Below are 19,351 nucleotides of genomic sequence, written 5' to 3' on the forward strand. Positions count from 1 at the left end.
TTGCTCTATAAAATCCAGTAAGCAACTGCCCACTTCATTTGCTCCTCGCTTTGCCACCGTTTCGTCCCACATATAACAATAGGCTTTCTACCTACCCATATCAAAAATGGTGAAATCCAAGCAAGATAATTTACGCTTGTAATAAAACAGACTGACTTGACCATGAGGACATGATAACACTTTTTGAAAATCAAAAACAGCAGATAAAATTTTACCATTGGATTCAACAGCATCACGTTTGTCAATATTTTTTAGTTTACGAGCTTCATTTTTATTCGACAAATGTGTATTGTATGCTTCTTTTTCTTGATCAGTGGGATCACTTTTGTTCCGAAAAATATGACAAACATCACACTGGTCTTTTTTGGGAATGAAGAACCCTAAATTGAAATTTTTATTGACGATATCCCGATACTGACGTTCAGTAACTGCTTTGCTAGAATATATATTATTATCTGAACTATCAAACCAATCCTTGTAAAGTTGAAACATTTTTGAAATATTTAAACTGCCGTCCAGGTATAGCTTCGTAGAACTCTTGCGAATATAGTGTGATTCAACGGGAGCAAAAGATCGCACATGATCACATACACTCTTGATTGTGTCAGGCTTTATTATCTGATTGTGATTAGTATGGCGTCCTCTCATATCTTCCTCTGTAATAGTACTGCCATCGTATTTTTCCCAAGATGTTTTGATTATTTTGCCACTAACCGAGAGAGTATTTAGGAACATTGTTTTACAGACATTGACTACTTCACTATGGCCTTGCTCGTGATCAGGTATAACAGGTAAGAAGTATTTAAAAGTAAATTTACGATTGTTAGGCACTTCGCGATTCAAGCATCTATTCTTCAGTAGTTTTTTAGAATACTTAACTACAAAAGCCCATTGCTTTTCTCGGTTTCCCAAACGCCAGAACTTTTGAAAACAAGCATAACGTTGATCATGCGTAATTTTTTCAAAGCATCGGTATCTGCACTGACACGGAGCACCTAAAATTTTGTCGTCCACTACCTTTCCTTTTTTCGTGACATATTTTTGACCAATGTTTTTTAAATATTTACGTTTCACGTCAGACCACTCAGATGTACGTCGCAACCGTTTCTTAGATCTTTTCTTTGGTGGAGCAGAGAGTTCATCGTCACTGTAATAGTTAGTAGTGCTATGGGCATTACTAGTTGATGGTGACATAGTCCAGTGGTCATCATCATGAGTCGGACAAAAGGCATCATGGTAATTTTTATGAGTATTTAAAGGAGAAGGCATAGGCGTAGAATTAATGTAATGTGTCGGAATTGAAGGGAGGTCGCCAAAGCTGATAGCTGGTGAGTTTTCAAAGCTAGACGGTGCTTCAAGCGCAAAAGGCGTTAGATCGTTGTTATTGTCAAGCATGTGCGAAAATTGTTGGTTATCTGTTAAAGAATTTTCAGCAACATGAACTAATATAGAGCTCGATGCGTCGGTAGCATTAGTTGATACATTATTTTGTACAGGACATAATTGAGGTAACTGATTGTCTGTGACCTTGTCATCAGTAGATCCAAACACGTCTTCCCATACTTCGGAGAGGTCTTTTTGAATGTTTTCAGCTCCTTCTGGCACTGGTGACGTTGCTAAAACTTCATGATTGCCCGTGCCGGTTTCTAAAAACAAATAATATATATTCGTAATATAACAAAAGTCAATAAAATGAAATGGCGTGAAATTGTTGTAAAAAGGTCTGCATAAACTAAAAATAGAAAAATAATTTACATATTGTTAGGATTTCACGGAAATTTTGAGTTGGAAAAAGGTAGATATATCTCTATATCAAACAAAGAAAAAAGTTACAGTTACACATATACCTCATAAGTTTTGAACTGATTCCATCGAAAAAAGTAACATTTGCACATGGAACCCAATTTTTTGGCATAGTTTCCGAGTAATATAGTAGTAAGTTAAGAAGTGTGTGCTAAATTAATGGTTGATATACTATTAACACGATTACTTTGAATACGAAAATTGTTTCAAAATATCGATAATTATTGTATTTAAATATTTTGAAACAATTGTTAAAACTCCATAGAAAAAAGACACATAACTTGGAACCACTAATTTTAATTATTTCGCGTTAGAAGCTTCCAGTTAAGAAAAAAGTTTATAAAATCATTAAAAGGGCTAAAGCTTTATTTAAAACAACTTAACATAATACAAGGTTTTGCTTGCTTACCTGGAATATCCATATTTTCATTATTTACCGCAGTGGCAGTCGGACATAGCACTATTAGTTTTATTAAGTGTACGCTGTGGTACAAGACTTAACATATATTTAGATCGCGCGTTTTTCATTTTGAAATCATAAAACATCTACTTTAATAAAAATACGTATTTATAATTGCCGTTTCAACAAACACGTGCGCACGGGTCGCCTCGCCGAGAACAACGGCACGACCAGTGTTGCCAGTATGATTTCCCAAAAAAGGATGGTTGGCTTTCTAAAAAGGTACGGTTTTTAACTTCAAGGTACGGTTAGGTCGGGATACTTCTGCAAGAACTAGATCAGTTTTATTTTTCTTCGAGTTGGCTGTCTGCGACCATAGGTTGGAAAAAAAGCGATAGGGAATCGAATGTTCAGAACGATATGGTAAAGTAGAACATTATTACCGATTGCCAATATCGAACAAATTCATTCGTAAATCAATTAGAGAAATGAGGTTATAAATCAATATAGAGTTACGGAAAGGAGTAAAGTCATTATATTCGTTAATGATGCAGTGAATTAAAAATTTTTTTGATAATAATTTATCATAGTAGTACGGTTTTGCTAAAATGTTGAAAAATGCTATAGTCTACTCATATCCTACAGCGAAAACAAGTTGTTTGTCAAAAAAATTATGAAAATAATGTTTTAGGAACTAAGAAAATCCCATCTAAATAATTTGTGTCCATATTTTAGTGTCAAATGTGACAGAAAGTCGAAGAAAGTATGAGTCTCATTATTTTCTATTAGTTTCTCAACAGACTGTAATTGTAAAATAATAATTTGACTTACCACGAGTTTATAAATAAATAACTTGCTAATACATGCTTGAAGCTCCAATAGTTTGGATATGTGTCATTCCGTTTGTAGATATGCTTTGCTTCATTCCAAAATACTTAATACTTAGCCTGCACCCATGCTCAATGCAAGTTAATAGTTTTCATTTCAATCTACAAAATTAGTAATATTTCTCTACAGATAAATATTTATTCATCTCGAAATCATTAGTTTTCAAAATTTACAAAAAAGGTAATTTGATGTTGTATTTAGGTGTTTACTTTATCAGCGAAATCCGTCACTACTGAATCAAATTAATTTTAGTACTTTATCTTCTTATTTAACATAGAAGAGCTGGGTTCAAAATTGTGTATACCACCTTGTTGCTGTATAGATGAACTAATAGCCATTAATGCAGCAATAGTTTCGGTATTGAGACGATTCCGATGTTCAGTCTTTATCAGCTTTAGTTTGCTAAATACTCTTTCCACTGAGGCATTAGAAAAAGGCAGAATTAATAGAAATCCTATCAGGATTTTCAAATTTTTGAATTTTTCTGTACCAGCTATGTCCTTTAATTTAAATACTTTTGTCCAAAAATCAGCAGCATTCATTTGAATCGATATACTGTCGTCCACACTTGCCAGATCTAATAAACAGTACTCCCGCCATTCGTTTATTAATGCACTTTTATTCAGATATGTGGGGGCTAAAAAAGGAAATCTGTTTAAAATTGAAGTTATCATTTGTGGATCAAACGATTTTATAATTTTTGGTTCGACTATTTGGATTATGTCATATATTGGGTCTGTAAATATAAATCTTTGTTTTATTTGTTCTATTACTTCAACATAAAATGCCAGGCAATCTAGTTTGAATCTTTCCAGGTCCTCTTTTCTAACATCATTTTGAACCTCCTTGAGGCTTGAGTCCACAGAAACACCAAGGTACAAATTTTCCAAAGGCAAGTACAACCTTGGGTTTTTATGTTCGATCTCTAGAGGAGGCGTGTTTTTGACGTGATGTAAATCAATGAAGTTACTTGCAATTGTGCGGATGAGCCCTTCTACGGCAGGTTTCAGTTTATGAAGTAATGGCGATTCAGACTGAAAAGTAATATTGAAGTCATTTAGCAGGTCTAGCACATATGCCATGAACTCGAGATAAAATTTTGTAAACTGGTTACGCAAACTGAAAATGATACTTTCAGTTATTCTGGACGGATCTTCCACTATTTCAAGTCTGAAATAGGCTTCCAGTGCAGGATACTGTTCCAGCGTTCGGTCGACACATGCCTTTAAAGAAAGCCACCGGGTTGTTGCCGGCAAAAGAATCTGATGAATTTGTGTTTGGTAGAAGCGTTGCATTTCTGCAAGCTTCTGTTGTCGGTTGTGGCTGCGGCTGAAATGGGAGCCAATGTTCCGTAACATATCTTCTACTGATTTTGGCAGTTGTAGACAAGCTTTGGAGGCAGCCAAATGAATCATATGGCAAGAGCAGCGGACACACACTATGTTAGGAAGTCTTTCTTTCAATTTGGCGAACACAGAATTATATTCGCCGACCATCACGTTCGTCGTGTCTGAAGAAAATCCCACTAAGTTTTCTAGTGGGATATTTTTAGTTTCAACGCTCTGTATTAATGCGTTATACAAGTCATCAGCCGTACCTGAGGCCATTTCCAGCAAATCGAAGAATTCTGTTTTTATTTTAAATTCTTTGTCACAATATATCACTGTCATCGCACATTGTTTTTTTGTGCCAACATCAGTTGTTTCGTCCATTATTAGGCAAAAGAAATTACCGGGTTGTTTTAAATAATCATGCAAAGTACTTTGAAGACTGGGCCCTAAAATTTGTGTTACAACTGCTGTTGCTTTCGTACGACCCATCTTCATCTTCTGAGCAATTTTCGAATCGGGGCAAATGTCCGCTATTAAGCTAACTAGAGTGTCTGATAAGAGGAATGGTAAATTATTTGTAGCCAGCATTGCAGCAATTTTAAGCTCACCTCTTTTTACTGAGAGATCTTCATCTGATGGTTTTAATGATTCTTTAATATTTGATGTGGATTTAATGGCTTTCATTATTGATTTGTGTTTATCAGTTTCAGAGTGTCGTATCAAGTGCGGCTTGTGGTTGGGTAACGTAGTTTGACAGTATTTGCATTTTGCACTGATTGTGCCTTTAACTGTGTCTGAAACTAGCCACTCTGAAAGTTCTTTAATTTCTAACCATTTCTCGCTAAAAACATATAAATGTTTTTCAGTCTTATCCGATGCTTTTTTAGATTTGGTTGGAATATTTTTTTTATGCTCTTCATTACTTGTTGCTATCTGGATTTCTTCATTTTCGTTACAAGTATCAAGTAAGGCTTGTGGTTTTTTTTTGTTAGATAGATTTGATTCGTCTAGCAAACTGAAGTCGTTGGAAGGATTTGATTCTTGTGGCTGGGTAGGTTTTATTATTATTAGTGCATCAGTACATGAAGGGCCAGGGATACTAGGACTTAAACATTTCTTCTTAGTTGAATGACCAGGTTTAGTAGGCTGGTTACTATTTTGAGAGCTATTATTATCAGGAGGGTCACGTTTTCGCTTCGTTATAAATCTGTCCATTTCCCAACACCTGCGTTTGGACAAAAAACATGCCATCCATCACACACAGCACCATGCAAAGGTACGGTAAGGTACGGATAGTTTAGTTTGAAAGGGAAGGTAAGTTTGCGTAATTCACTAAATAGAAACAATATAATATATAAGCATGTGACGGGTGGCGCCATCTGTTCATGAAAGTTTCTAGGCCAACTAACAATTTAAATAACTAAGATTTTCAATTGTCTTCATTTCTATCTGATACATTGTGTTCTGTGCATTCCGCAAACTTTTACTTCGACCGTTCACGGAGTATATACGTACACCATAATACAATATTAACAATTTTCTTATTAAAAATGTAGGTAAGTATAGGTAGAAAAAAAAGTTATGAAACAAAAAATATTAAAACGAAGTATAATTTATTATTTAATATAATAAGTTCAAATATTAGAATCACATGCATACATACAATTGGCTACTTGACAGCCTTCGAAAAAATATTTAAAAACTTACGTACGTTTATAATAAACCTCTTACAATTATGCTTTTACGAAAAAAAGCGTTATTTAATAGTAAAAAAAGTATTTATTAATTTAAAATTTACGCGAAAACAGCTGGTCACGTGACATTTGATGACGTCGCATTTCAAAAACGTCAATTTCTCGCCAATCAGTGAACGTTGTTTCAAACTAACAGATGACGTTTTGCTTGACATTTTCTGTGAGATGTGACGTCACAAGATGGCCGACCACGTTTCGAATCTTATAATCCACAGATAAAAAGGCAAATCTATTTTGCAAAAATAAAATATTTAAAATTTCTTTTGAAGCGAAATACCTATTGTGTAATTATATTATTTGGTTACAAGCTATCATATTGAACATATTTCATCGTTACAACTGTCAAATAGCCAATTACTTGAATGAATTTATGTGATATACGTAAATGCTCCGAAATTATCCAAATTTGGTTGTTATTTCACAAGATGGCAACCTCAATAAAACATTAAAAAAACAGGACGTACATTTTTCAACATCAAACTTATCTGTTTCGTTTTGACGCTAGTGGTGATTATTATTTTTAAATAATTTATTTAGATGTCAAACATTCGAGGCGATTAAATAAAGTTCTACCTTTGACCATCAGATCGGAACAGATAGTTCATAAAATTTTAAGTTTGTCAGTATCTATTTAATAATAATGGATAAAAGGCAATGAACCACACCTTGGCAGTGGTGATAAGAAAAGAAGTAGGATAATAGCATTGTCATCTAGTCATACAACTTTGCCTTCTTGCAGTGCAAACAAAAAACATGAAAAATGCAAACCATCATCAACATCAACTTACCTTGACTTAACTTTTCTTCCGTCTATAGATTCGTATTGTTTCGTCACACGTCGTACATACTTGTGAGAATGAGTTATCTTTAGTTCGATCTCGGTTCCAGACTGACTATAGACATCGGCGAACGGCGATAGTCCCGCAGACTATATTCTGTTTGCTCTGTTTTTTTTTTTAATTCATCGCTCCTGAGGAAGGAAGGCAAGGAATGTAATCCAAACAGCCAAGTCTTATTTGGATGGAAGAAAAAAGTTTTTTAAACGCAAATTCATAATGTTGACAAAACAGGAGAAGGCGATTTTTTTTTTACCCTTTGTAGTTTGCAGTAAAAAATAAATCACTAATATAGAAAAGGTACGAAAAAGGTACGGTCTACACTGAGGTACGGTTGTGGTACGGTTGTGTGATGAATAGTACGGAAAACCGTACTTTTTGGTACGGTCTGGCAACGCTGGGCACGACTGCCGATGCGTCCCCCCGCGCGCTTTGCGTCCGCGTCGATCTAGACGGCGAGTATAGGTACTTTTACTTATATTGCCTTATTCTTTGGAGAAATAAACCACATGTAGCTTTATTCGACTGGTAACTTCGAAACTACATAACATAAAGAAAAAACGATTTTACCAACATAATATATAGGTCAGATTAGCTTTATAACTACGATAAAAACGATTTGGTATCATAATCACATATAACTTTGTTCTTCGTATAGGTCGATATGTATTGCTACTTACTGGTTAGTTAGTAAAGCTCCAAATTTTAATATAGCTAAGCATTGCTCCGGGTACCAAGCAGTGGAATTGTTTAATAGGCTACCAACTAATCTCAAACTATTAATTTATAGCCCTAATTCATTTAAAAAGGAATTAAAGGCATTTTTGTTTGAAAAATGTGTGTACTCTGTATCAGATTTCTTACAATTATAACTGTGTCAGGGAATTAAATTGTAACATCATTTTAACTACTAGTTGTAAGTTGTATCATGTATGTTCTACACAATGTAATGTTGTTCTGAATAAATGAAATGAAATGAAGCATATTATTTTGATGGTAATAAAATGATATACATACAATAGCAAGGTTTTGCGAAGTTTATATGTAAAGAAATTAAAACTTTAAGCTATTTGTCTGTGGATAAAACAGTTCCTGTTTTACCTACATTAGTGCTACATTATCATTAGATGGCGGTACTGCGGATAAAGCAAAGGAGTGGTTTTGAAATATGGCGATAGTGAGGCTAAGTGAACGTAACGTAAATAATAAATTATTATACTTTGGTGGAAGAGGAATCGACAAGTGAATAATAAACTTTTAATGTCGTTTCTTTGTATTTTCAGGTACGATTGTAAACCTGATTTCTATTGTTTTAGTGGTTAAAAAGTGATAACTTATGTTAAAATAAATCTTTGTATTTTCAGAGCAACACATCGTTTATTTTTCCGAAGATTCCCTATATAATTGTCTTATAAAACGACATTACTGGTTTAAAACAAAGAAGAATGGAAAAATTAAGATTTACTTTCACGGTATTAGCCGCAAGTGATGGTAAAACAAATTTGATTTGCATAACCTCAATCGAAACACCCGATGGATGTGAATACGATGATGATGATGATGATGAATTTAAAAATGCAAATAAAATACTGGTATAACTAACTTAGAAATTACGCGAAAATCAAGAATTCGCTTAAAAAAAGAGCTTTTATGAGTGATTTTAATCCCTAGATTCATAAACTATAATTTGGGTTCCATAGTTCATAAATATACGCCTCCAATACACCTCACTTTTAATGTCACCCAATGTAATTATTATGGGGGTTATTGCAAAAAAAAAACAAAATTATTACTTTGAATGAACTTTTATTAAGAATTCATCATTCATTCTCCGAGCCTTTTCCCAAACTATGTTGGGGTCGGCTTCCAGTCTAACCGGATTCAGCTGAGTACCAGTGCTTTACAAGAAGCGACTGCCTATCTGACCTCCTCAACCCAGTTACCCGGGCAACCCTCCCTTTGGTTAGACTGGTGTCAGACTTACTGGCTTCTGACTACCCGCAACGACTGCCAAGGATGTTCAATGACAGCCGGGACCTACAGTTTAACGTGCCATCCGAAACACAGTCACAGACACAGTGGTGTCTAAGATATACTAAGAAAGTACATACAAACTTAGAAAAGTTGCATTGGTACTTGCCTGACCTGGAATCGAACCCGCGCCCTCATACTCGAGAGGTTGGTTCTTTGCCCACTAGGCCACCACAACTTTTATCTATACTTATAATAAATCTGTAGAGAGGTCAATTCTGTACATTGAATATATTTCCAAAATAACTATTAGGGGGTGATTAGTGATCGATACTGATGCCAAAAATGCAATCAGTAAAATTTTTGTCTGTCTGTCTGTCTGTCTGTCTGTCTGTCTGTATGTTCGTTATGGAAACAAAAACTACTGGACGGATTTTAATGAAACTTGGCACAAATATTCTTCATACTCCTGGGCAGGTTATAGGATACTTTTCATCACGCTACGATCAATAGGAGCAGAGCAGTGAAGGTAAATGTTGGGAAAACGGGAGAATTTACTCCATTTTTTAAGCTTCCGTCGCGTGTGCAACCCTAATGGTAACAGCTACACAGAAACCATGTACGACGGAAATGTTCTCCATAAAATTATGTAAAAAATATCCCGTGGCAGCATATGTCTATCTTTTATGGTTGACTCACAATAACACGTAAAACTCTCGGTAGCTTATCAGTTCGGAGCTTTCTGATTATATTTGTCTACTATTTCGTTTATAACACTCTCACTCATACTAATTAAAAACAGTTAACAGTATTACCTATTCATTAAAAAAAGAATGATTTAAATCGGTAAAGAAACACCAAAGTTATACATGAAAAACGGTAATAAGCCACCGCGCGTGAATACTGAATCACGCTATAAGGATCATTTTTGTGCAACGGTCGCCGCGCTCGACGCGACTCGTGGCGCGGTCGCTGCGCGAGCTTCATACAATTTTGGCTGTTGGTGCGATTGATGCGAATAGACGTTCAGAGCGTTCAACCTTATTGCGCGACTTTTAGGTTTTAAATAATTTATTTTTAACTTTCTTTTGTTGTTATTTTATAAAATAGGTTGGTACCTATTAGTTATTTTTGTGTTTAAATATTCGTTCAAATTACAAATTATTAATAGTTTACATTTTATTACTTAAACAAGCAGTAAGTACGCATAGATTTAGATAATTGGAGGGGCTGGTGTTTATTATTTCTTCCTCTCCTTGCACAAAGTCCGACTCTAACGCGGACGAAGTCGCTGGCAGAAGCTAGTTAAGAATTAAAACATAAAAAAACCTTTTTAAAATAGGTATCAATCCGAGCATTCTAGGCACAAACTACCACGATGTTCCATACACATGTAACGTTTGCAGGACGTGCAGATATATCTAGTCACACGTTTATTTATAACAGCAAAAGTTGCATAATTTTCTGGATTGATTTTCAGGGTTGACTGGTGCATCAGGCAAAGTATCACCTAAAATAGCATTGATGTTCCGTTTTAGGCATCGCCTCAAAGTTGGTGTTTCGCGTTGCCTTCGTAACCAAGGCTCTATTATCTTATCTGACACTTCTTTGATAAATTCTCGTCTATTCAGTGGTCTCTGTTGATTATTCATATTATTATGGACGTGGATGACAAAAGAATTGACCATGGACATATCTCTCTCTTCCATCTTTGAGTTTTTCTATTGCACGATATATTATGGCACATCTGATCAAACGTGTCAACTGCACCTTTAGTAGAGTTATAAAATTCTATAATATCCGGCTTACCAGATGGTGCTAAAGTGTCAATTCCATGAGTCGTGGATAGGAGCAGAACATTTTTATTTTTCTTTGGCCTGAAAGACACCAACGTACAGTTTCCGTCATAACAAAATATTGACGATTTTGTTTTGGCTGTAAAAGTTGTGAAGGGATCTCGCGCTTGTTGTATTTGTACCAACAATTTATTGTTAATTTATATGGATCTTGTAATAGTTCTTTTGCCAATGGCACTGACGTGAACCAATTGTCCATGGTCACATTACGATTACTTCCTCGAATAGATTCGGTAAGTTTTTTCACAAAGAAAGATTCCAAGGGTTCTCCATCAGTGTTTGTACCCTTTCCCATATATGGAATTGCATCTATCATGTAATTTGTTTTAGAGTCACAGAGAACTACAGTTTTTTATACCGTATTTGTCAGGTTTTGATATACATACGGAAAGAACAACGTATACGAAATCCTAGTAGCTGTTCATCCACTGTTACGTATGAGCCAGGTGTGTAACTATCTCTACGTACAGCAATTAACGTTTCCCATATTTCCCTAATACGTAATATGGAAGTACGAAAGCTACGAAGTTAAAGACACATATTAAAGATGTTATAAATAACATACAGCAAACAGGCTTAACAATAGTTGCGACGATTTGCGACCAAGGTGCCTCCAATTTGTCAGCCATAAATTCGTTACTAAACGACACAAAAGAGCATTATTTAAAAAATAATTGCGAGTATAGAGAAGGCTTCTTCGAAATTGGAGACAGTAAAATTTTCCCTATTTTTGATCCGCCACACCTAATAAAGTGGGTGAGCAATAACTTGCTCACAAAGAATTTAACATTTAATTTAAAAGGCAAAGCACGCACAGCCAAATGGGACCATATAATAGCCTTATTTAAAAGATGCCTAGGTTACAGTGGTATAAAATTAGTACCCAAATTATCAGCACACCATGTGCTACCAGAGCTAATACCCAAAATGAGGGTAAAACACTGCACTCAAGTGTTTAGTAAATCTGTTGGAGTCGCACTTGGATGTATGGCAGGTATGCAAAGTGTTCTTCTATTAAGTATTTGAGACTAGCAGGCCAACCGCTACTAGACATACAGACACTAGACTCAAACTATGTATCTAGAATGGTCTATCATCCTCCACATTTTTAGTCCAGTCAGATTGTTTTTTATATAAAAAGAAAAAGAAACTGAATATTTATGTAAGTAATATGTGTTTCTCTACTTTACAGAATTAGGAGCACTTGAGAAGGAAAGCACCGAAACAGTTGACCTGCAAATATTTTTCGACGACCTGTTCGATAGCGTGAATAGAAGTTTCAGCACTATTGGAAACAGAAAGGTGTACAGAAGCGCCGTCACCGCGACATCGCCGCATCACAAATTATGGAACTATAGCATTCCAATACTAAAATCAATGCCAACAATAAAGGAGTAGTGCCGACTATAAAAAATTTTAAAAGAATTGTTAAATATTTACATTCCAAAGGTGTGAACTCCCTATTACTGCGCCATTTTAATCAAGATCCTATAGAAAATTTCTTTGGAGCAATTAGAGCACATGGGTACAGCAATATTATGCACACAGCAACAGCATTTGAGGGAGCTTACAAAACTTTAATGGTTAATAATATAACATCTTCACATTCAGTAGGCTCTAATTGCGAAAAGGATGATAATGTTTGTCTACAATCATTAAAATATTTTATTATAAACCATGGAGACAATAATTCTCCTACTGAATGTGAACATCAAATAGAAAAACACTTAAATATGGAAATATTAGATACAGAAGTACTTTTAAAAAGTAAGTGTCCCATGGATCTTGAAAAATGTGCAGCAATAGGTTATTGCTGTGGATGGATAGCACAGCTAGCTAAAAAAAATCTCTATATCTCTCTATATCTTTCTTTCTTTTCTTTTCTAGAGATTTGAACTATAATCACGCAAGTGTGGGCGATACCACGCTTGAGCAGAGATTTCCTTGTCAGTTTGGCAAATAATTTGTTGTCGAATAGGAAGTTAAAATTAAAATACGAACAAAAAATTGATTTTTGAAGAAATTGATTATTATGATAACATATTTTCTATCGATGATTCGAAGGTTGAACTTCAGCGTTCCTCTCAGTCATCTCAGAGATGTATAGGTACTATTATAAATGATTAAACAAACACGCTTGTTTTTCTATCAATAAAATACTATGTAAAAATATTCATCTTTTTTATTAATTCAAACTTAAAATTACTATAAATAAACAAAACAATAAAATAATCACAAAAAAGGTGCTCTAGGCTCGTTTGCAAAGATATCTCTTCAATTCTTGTGTTGGAGAATCGACAGCATGGGCTTCATTAATTTCTATTAAACTGTCCACATAATCGATTTTCTTACATTCCACGATACCTTAAAATTCTTTATAATATATTTCGATAAGTAAATTTCTCTCTAATAAACTATTTTTTCTTTCTTTCTTGAAGTCATTTTAAATAACCAAAATATTTATAGTTCGGCCGTTCAGAGAATGCGTTCCTGACACCTGTCAGTTAGTCACGACTAGTGATGGGCACAACATAACACTGAGTTCGTTACCGTTCCTCCAAAATGAACCGCCAAATTATTTTAAGATTATTTTCGTTTTAAATTGGCGGAATCATTTAAATTTTTATTTTAGTTATTTAAGTGGAAACCAAAAAAAGGTAATATTCATATAATAAAATTGTTTTATTTATTCTTTGTTACAAAGTTACAATTTCTATGCAATAAAGTAAGTACATTGAATTGAATGTGCGTACAGAATATTAATCAGACTCCGATTCGCTTGAGGAGGTGGTGTCTTCATCATCATCTTCCCCTACATGTATAATTATATTATTATCAATAACAGAATCAATCCTGATATCTCGGTCAAAATGTTCCAAAATCAGGTTTTTAGTCTTCTCAACAACCCTTGCCCAGTCATCTCTTGTGACTTCCCCGCAGGCTTCTTTTAATAGGGTCATCATCTTTTTCGTGCTGAATGGCGGGGAAGTATTGTGGCGGGCGGCGTAACCTTTTATTTGAGCCCAGATTAGCTCGATCGCGTTATATTGGCAATGATACGGTGGAATTCTTAGAACGCGATGACCGTACTCCAGAGCCAGTTCATCGATTTCGTATCGCACATTTGCCGCTTTATTTTCTTTAACTAATTTAATTAGCTCTGCTTTTAGCATCTGCATATTTGCGTCAATGCCTTTTGCTTGTAACCAAGCCACCATTTCTTCTTTTTTATTAGCTTGGGTAGGGGGTTTCTGTATTTGAACCGAGTGATAGGAGGCATTATCCATGAATATTACAGAAGGCTCTGCTAGGCTGGGCAAAAGCACGTTCTGGAACCACTCTTTAAATGTAGTGGCATTCATTTCCTCGTGGTAGTCATTTGTGGTTTTTGATTGAAATGCCAGTAACGCGTTCTCCACAAAGCCGTATTTTGCAGAACCTGCGTGGCATATTATCAGACGGGCCCCCTTACCCATTGGTACTTTTGACGTTGACGCTTGTGTATCATCCGTCCAGGAACGGGAAACCGTGTGATTGGCGTTTAGCCATGTCTCGTCAATGAACACGACATTATCCCAGTTATCAATTTTTTTTGCTTCCCTCAAAAAACTTATCCTTTTTAAAATTACGTCGTATCGTTCTAATAAAATTTTTCTTTTGTCTGTTTTTTTATACGAAAAACCTATATCTTTTAAGATTTTGGTTAAAGCAGTTTTACCCCCCCTAAACAGTCCAGCTTCTCTTAAGGATGCCAAAAGCTTCTTCCTGTTGAGATATTCATTTCTGGAATAGTAACCATATATATGATTTCTGATTGCATCGGCGTCAAAGGTGTCAATATCTGTCACGGGTTTAGTTCTACGTTTCTTCTTCGGAGTACGTAAAATATTATCTTCCATGCCAGTCGAGCCGAACTTTTCTTTATTAATATTTGTTATCGTTCGTTTGCTAACTCCAAGCGCCTGAGAGACGCGTTCTTGTACTTGTTCGACAGGTATCAGGGGTCCGCAATTTTGCCGCTCCCGCTCAAAGTAATCTTGCAGCTTGATGATTAACTCACGGGCTCCACTTTTCAATGTTTGTCCACGTTTAGGCATTATTATGCACCAAAAGTAAAAAGAACGCAATAAAAAACACAATCGAAGTCCTATTTAGCGCCGATGTCAGTTTGAAAAGCAGAAACAGTCTTAAGGAGATGAGTTACGCACGAAGAATTTATGTCGACTAATTTATTTATACGGGCGGCGCCCTATTTATATGTGTACGCCTGCGACAACGAAAATCTGATTTTGAAAATTTAAAATTTTGAATTTGACATTTGAACTTCATTGTATTTTTCTTCATGACTATTGAAGGTTGCGAGTCGAAAAGGTTGTATGCGTTTCATGTCGCTACAAGTCCATTAAACATAAGCCGGATAATCAAATAAAAACCATAGACATAATATAGTAAACAGGACTGCGCACATATTATACTACTTACTTATTGGTGTCTATGAGATTAAGCTATGTGAGACAAATCCGAATTTGCTAAGATTATTAAACACAGATTGGTATTGAAGTTTTAACTTACGCAGTTTGTTACCTTAAGATACTAATATAAGCTTTTAATAATTAGCTGAAATTAGCTGTATTAAATTCATAAAAGTTATCTTATAGTCCATTATTTTCAAATTTTAAAAAAGAAAAACAAATCTTTTATTTTATAATATAAGTATAACTGTAAAAGAACTGATTACGATACTTGCCTGTTATTTTTAGCACAGCACTACAAATATAAAGCGCTGACATAACCTTGTAATTGCGCAGTATAGATTTAGAAAAATATTGTTTACCAAGTTATTTGACACTCAGTTTGGACCAAAATTATAACATTCATTGATTATTGATATAATAATGTTGTTTTAAATTTATTTCATCAATTGTTAAAACGGTAAACAATCAGCAAAAAATTTTTATCGTAACTGCAACGCCATTACAAAGTTACGTCGTCAGTTCAATCGCGATGTGTCAGGAACGCATTCTCTGAACGGCCGAACTATAATTATAACTGTAACTGTCAAGTGTCAATCTCCACCACCACAGATACGATACACTCGAAAAACATTCCATTCTACGAACACGCTCGTATTTGTAATTTTAGATATTACAACCAACTGCTATAGGTATCATTGGCGTATAAATAATGGCGTATAAGGCGTAAAAATTGCATTTTTAAATAAAACCTATAATTAAAAAGCCTATGTTATCTTTAAATCATGATTTCATTAATAATTAGATGTTAAACTAAATTCTTATTTGGCGTAAGTTGTAACAGAGTTGGCGAAAAAAATAAAATGTAAACGAAAACAGGCTGATTCATAGACAAGCCATATTCTCTGCTTGAGGCGCGATTTGAATCTCGATTCAGCTGAGTGCAGTTTAAGTACTGTTCTGAAATAAGAACAACCCTCAAGTGCAGATTCCATATATAAACTATGATCAGGTGATTCGAGATCAAACTTGACTTGAGTAGCCTTCTGTAATACGGACCTTAGAATCGGAAGAACAGCACAGCTTTCATCAATATATTAAGGCCAAAGAATATGGCAGCAAAAATGGTTGTGCTATCCTACCAGGCCTCTCTTTGACTTCTTTGCTCAAGTTGAAAATATTTGTATGGAAATACTTAAAACAGAAGCAAAAAGAAAAAACATATCAAATTATATAAAATTAATTTTAGCTATTTTGAATGTTGCGTTTTTATCTTGTGACACCCATAAAGAAATTTTAGGACAGTATTTATACAACAAGAGTACAATATTGTTCATAAATAATTGGTGCAAGGAAGTCAATAATGTCCTCACTGGTAAATCACCTTTTTGGGATGTCACAGACGAAATGAAAAATAAAGCTCATAGGCACTACTTGAAAAACAAAGGAAGGCCAAGAAGGGGGCAACTATAACGTGATCAATTTATGGTGTTGATTGTTATGCTATAGTTCGAGTACTATATTCGTACCTAATATTTCAAAGAAATATTGATAATTTATTATAAGCAATGTTGTTTTATTATTGTTTTGTGATGTCCCCTTATTAGATATATCTACAAAACAATAATAAAACATCTTCTTTTTTTTTATTATTATTTTTGTTATGCATAGTTTGGTTTAGTTTAATTTAAGTTATTTTTAATTTGAACGTTGTGCGCACCTGTAATTAACATATTTACGCAGGACTTATTACAATTATAAACTTATATATGTGAAAGTATTTGTAAATAAGTTGTTGGTGTGCCTAAATAAATAAATAAATACAAAACCTACATTTAAAAACGTAGGTAATAGTAATTTTCACAATACAGCTATAACCTATAGCTATACAGATCTATACCTGGCTATAGCTACTTAATCTGAATACATATCTACCTACGTATAGGTATGGAATAGTGCCTATGAGCTTTATTTTTCATTTCGTCTGTGACATCCCAAAAAGGTGATTTACCAGTGAGACGGCCCGCCCGTCGAAATAATATAATAATCTAAAATAAGATGTTTTAGAGTGTAAGATTTTTCGTAAAATGATTATTAGTATTAAGTTACTATTATAAAGAGACAATGTTTTGATTTATTTGTTTCCGTTGCATTGATTCATTTGATTACAATTATTAAATAATCTGTGGGGCCTCAGCGCGGCATTTCCAAACGGGCCAACCGCGTCCGCGTATTTGAAAATTATTTCGGCGCTTGCCCGCACGGTGGCAAGTCGTGGTGGCCTAGTGGGTAAAGGACCAATCTCTCAAGTATGAGGGCGCGGGTTCGATCCCAGGTCAGGCAAGTACCAATGCAACTTTTCTAAGTCTGTATGTACTTTCTAAGTATATCTTAGACACCATTGGCTATGTTTCGGATGGCACGTTAAACTGTAGGTCCCGGCTGTCATTGAACATCCTTGGCAGTCGTTACGGGTAGTCAGAAGCCAGTAAGTCTGACACCAGTCTAACCAAGGGGTATCGGGTTGCCCGGGTAACTGGGTTGAGGAGGTCAGATAGGCAGTCGCTTCTTGTAAAGCACTGGTACTCAGCTGAATCCGGTTAGACTGGAAGCCGACCCCAACATGATTGGGAAAAAGGCTCGGAGGATGATGATTGCCCGCACGGCGGCGCGCGGCGCGGTCGCGTTCTACGACCGGCGTCCGCTATATTTGTTTGTCAGTTCGCACCCGACCACCAAGACGCCCACGCGTGACCGCGCGCGTAATTTGGGCATGCCCGCTGATCGCTCCCAGTGCTAAAATCAATAGCTGTTGTCCTTATTTCTTCACCTCGCGCACCCTCATCCGCCACACGCATGATTAAAATAATTGCAAAATTCTTCCCTGATAAAAAAAACTGTCATTAGAACTTCTAAATCCCGAATGTGTTAAATCAAAATGTTGGTTCTCAACTGGAGTTGCTGCTATATCTTCATATGTCACAGAATTGTAGGTGAAAATATGTTCCATTAAATAATTATGTAGCACACAAGTTGCCTTCACTATTTTTATGGCTGTATCTACTTTGCACTCAAAAGGTCGTTTGTAAACTCTCCAACGGACACTCAGAATTCCAAACGCATTTTCGACCACTCGTCTTGCTCGACAAAGACGATAATTATAAATTCTTTTATTTTGTGTAATATTGTTTTCTCTGGGAAATGGTCTCATCAAATTACATAATAAAGGGAATGCTTCATCCCCGATAAAGACATATGGAACCTCGATGCCACCTTCTACAAGTGCTTCATCAGGCGGAAGATTTAGATTACCAGCATATAACTTCTGACCAAAGTTGCTTTCTCGTAATATTCCCCCATCACTAAATTTGCCTTTTGATCCAATATCTATCATTATAATTTTTTTTTTACCATCAGTAACCGCTAAAAGCACTATAGAGTGATCTTTACGATAGTTGAACTAATCTGATCCACAGTTGGGAGGTGCTTTTAGTGTGACATGCTTGCCGTCAATAGCTCCAACACAATGACGGAAGTCACATGAAGTTTTAAAATTTTCAGCAATATTTCTCCACTTATGTTCATCTTTAATTTCTTCTAAATATACAGGGTTACTGGTAAGTAGACCGCATCCTTTCAGGAGGTGATAGTATAGGTCAATACGGACAAATTTGACCCTGGGATACACTGGGCAAAAGTTAACCCATTTCAAGATAATCGAATTTTAAGATCTTTTCTTTACAAGTCGTCTAGGTACATGTATACATTTTTATTACTAGTTAAAAGTCTTGTTTTTGCAGATTTTTGTGTGTTTTGTGGCTGTTTGGATAGCTAGATAAATGTAGATGTTTTTTAAGTATTCTGCACAAAAAAATGAAGAGTAATATTTTTGAGAAAATATCTACTAAAAAAGTAATTGCTGTTCGCTATAATTTCCTCTGTGATTTGTGCAGTTTTATGGTTTGTTATTATGTAATGATTCATCTTCTATCCAAAAACACACAAAAATCCACAAAAACGAGACTTTTGACTAATAATGA

General features: G+C 35.2%; 1 protein-coding gene across 1 annotated transcript; it reads right to left on the bottom strand.

Annotated features, from left to right (window-relative positions):
- Nucleotides 1-2,455: 2,455 nt before the first annotated feature.
- On the bottom strand, nucleotides 2,456-7,325 carry LOC124635610. The gene is made up of 2 exons (XM_047171541.1): nucleotides 6,965-7,325; nucleotides 2,456-5,647 (listed from the first exon to the last, which is right to left on the bottom strand). The coding sequence occupies exon 2, from the start codon at nucleotides 5,635-5,637 to the stop codon at nucleotides 3,340-3,342; it is 2,298 nt and encodes a 765-aa protein (XP_047027497.1). The 5' UTR covers nucleotides 5,638-5,647; nucleotides 6,965-7,325; the 3' UTR covers nucleotides 2,456-3,339.
- Between the last annotated feature and the right edge of the window lie 12,026 nt (nucleotides 7,326-19,351).

This window comes from Helicoverpa zea, chromosome 13 (genome assembly GCF_022581195.2).
Source record: "Helicoverpa zea isolate HzStark_Cry1AcR chromosome 13, ilHelZeax1.1, whole genome shotgun sequence".
NCBI classification, from domain to species: domain Eukaryota; kingdom Metazoa; phylum Arthropoda; class Insecta; order Lepidoptera; family Noctuidae; genus Helicoverpa; species Helicoverpa zea.

What these genes read in the sequence shown, in the direction of transcription:
- LOC124635610 (XM_047171541.1), bottom strand. Translation starts at nt 5,637, where the DNA reads ATGGACAGATTTATAACGAAGCGAAAACGTGACCCTCCTGATAATAAT.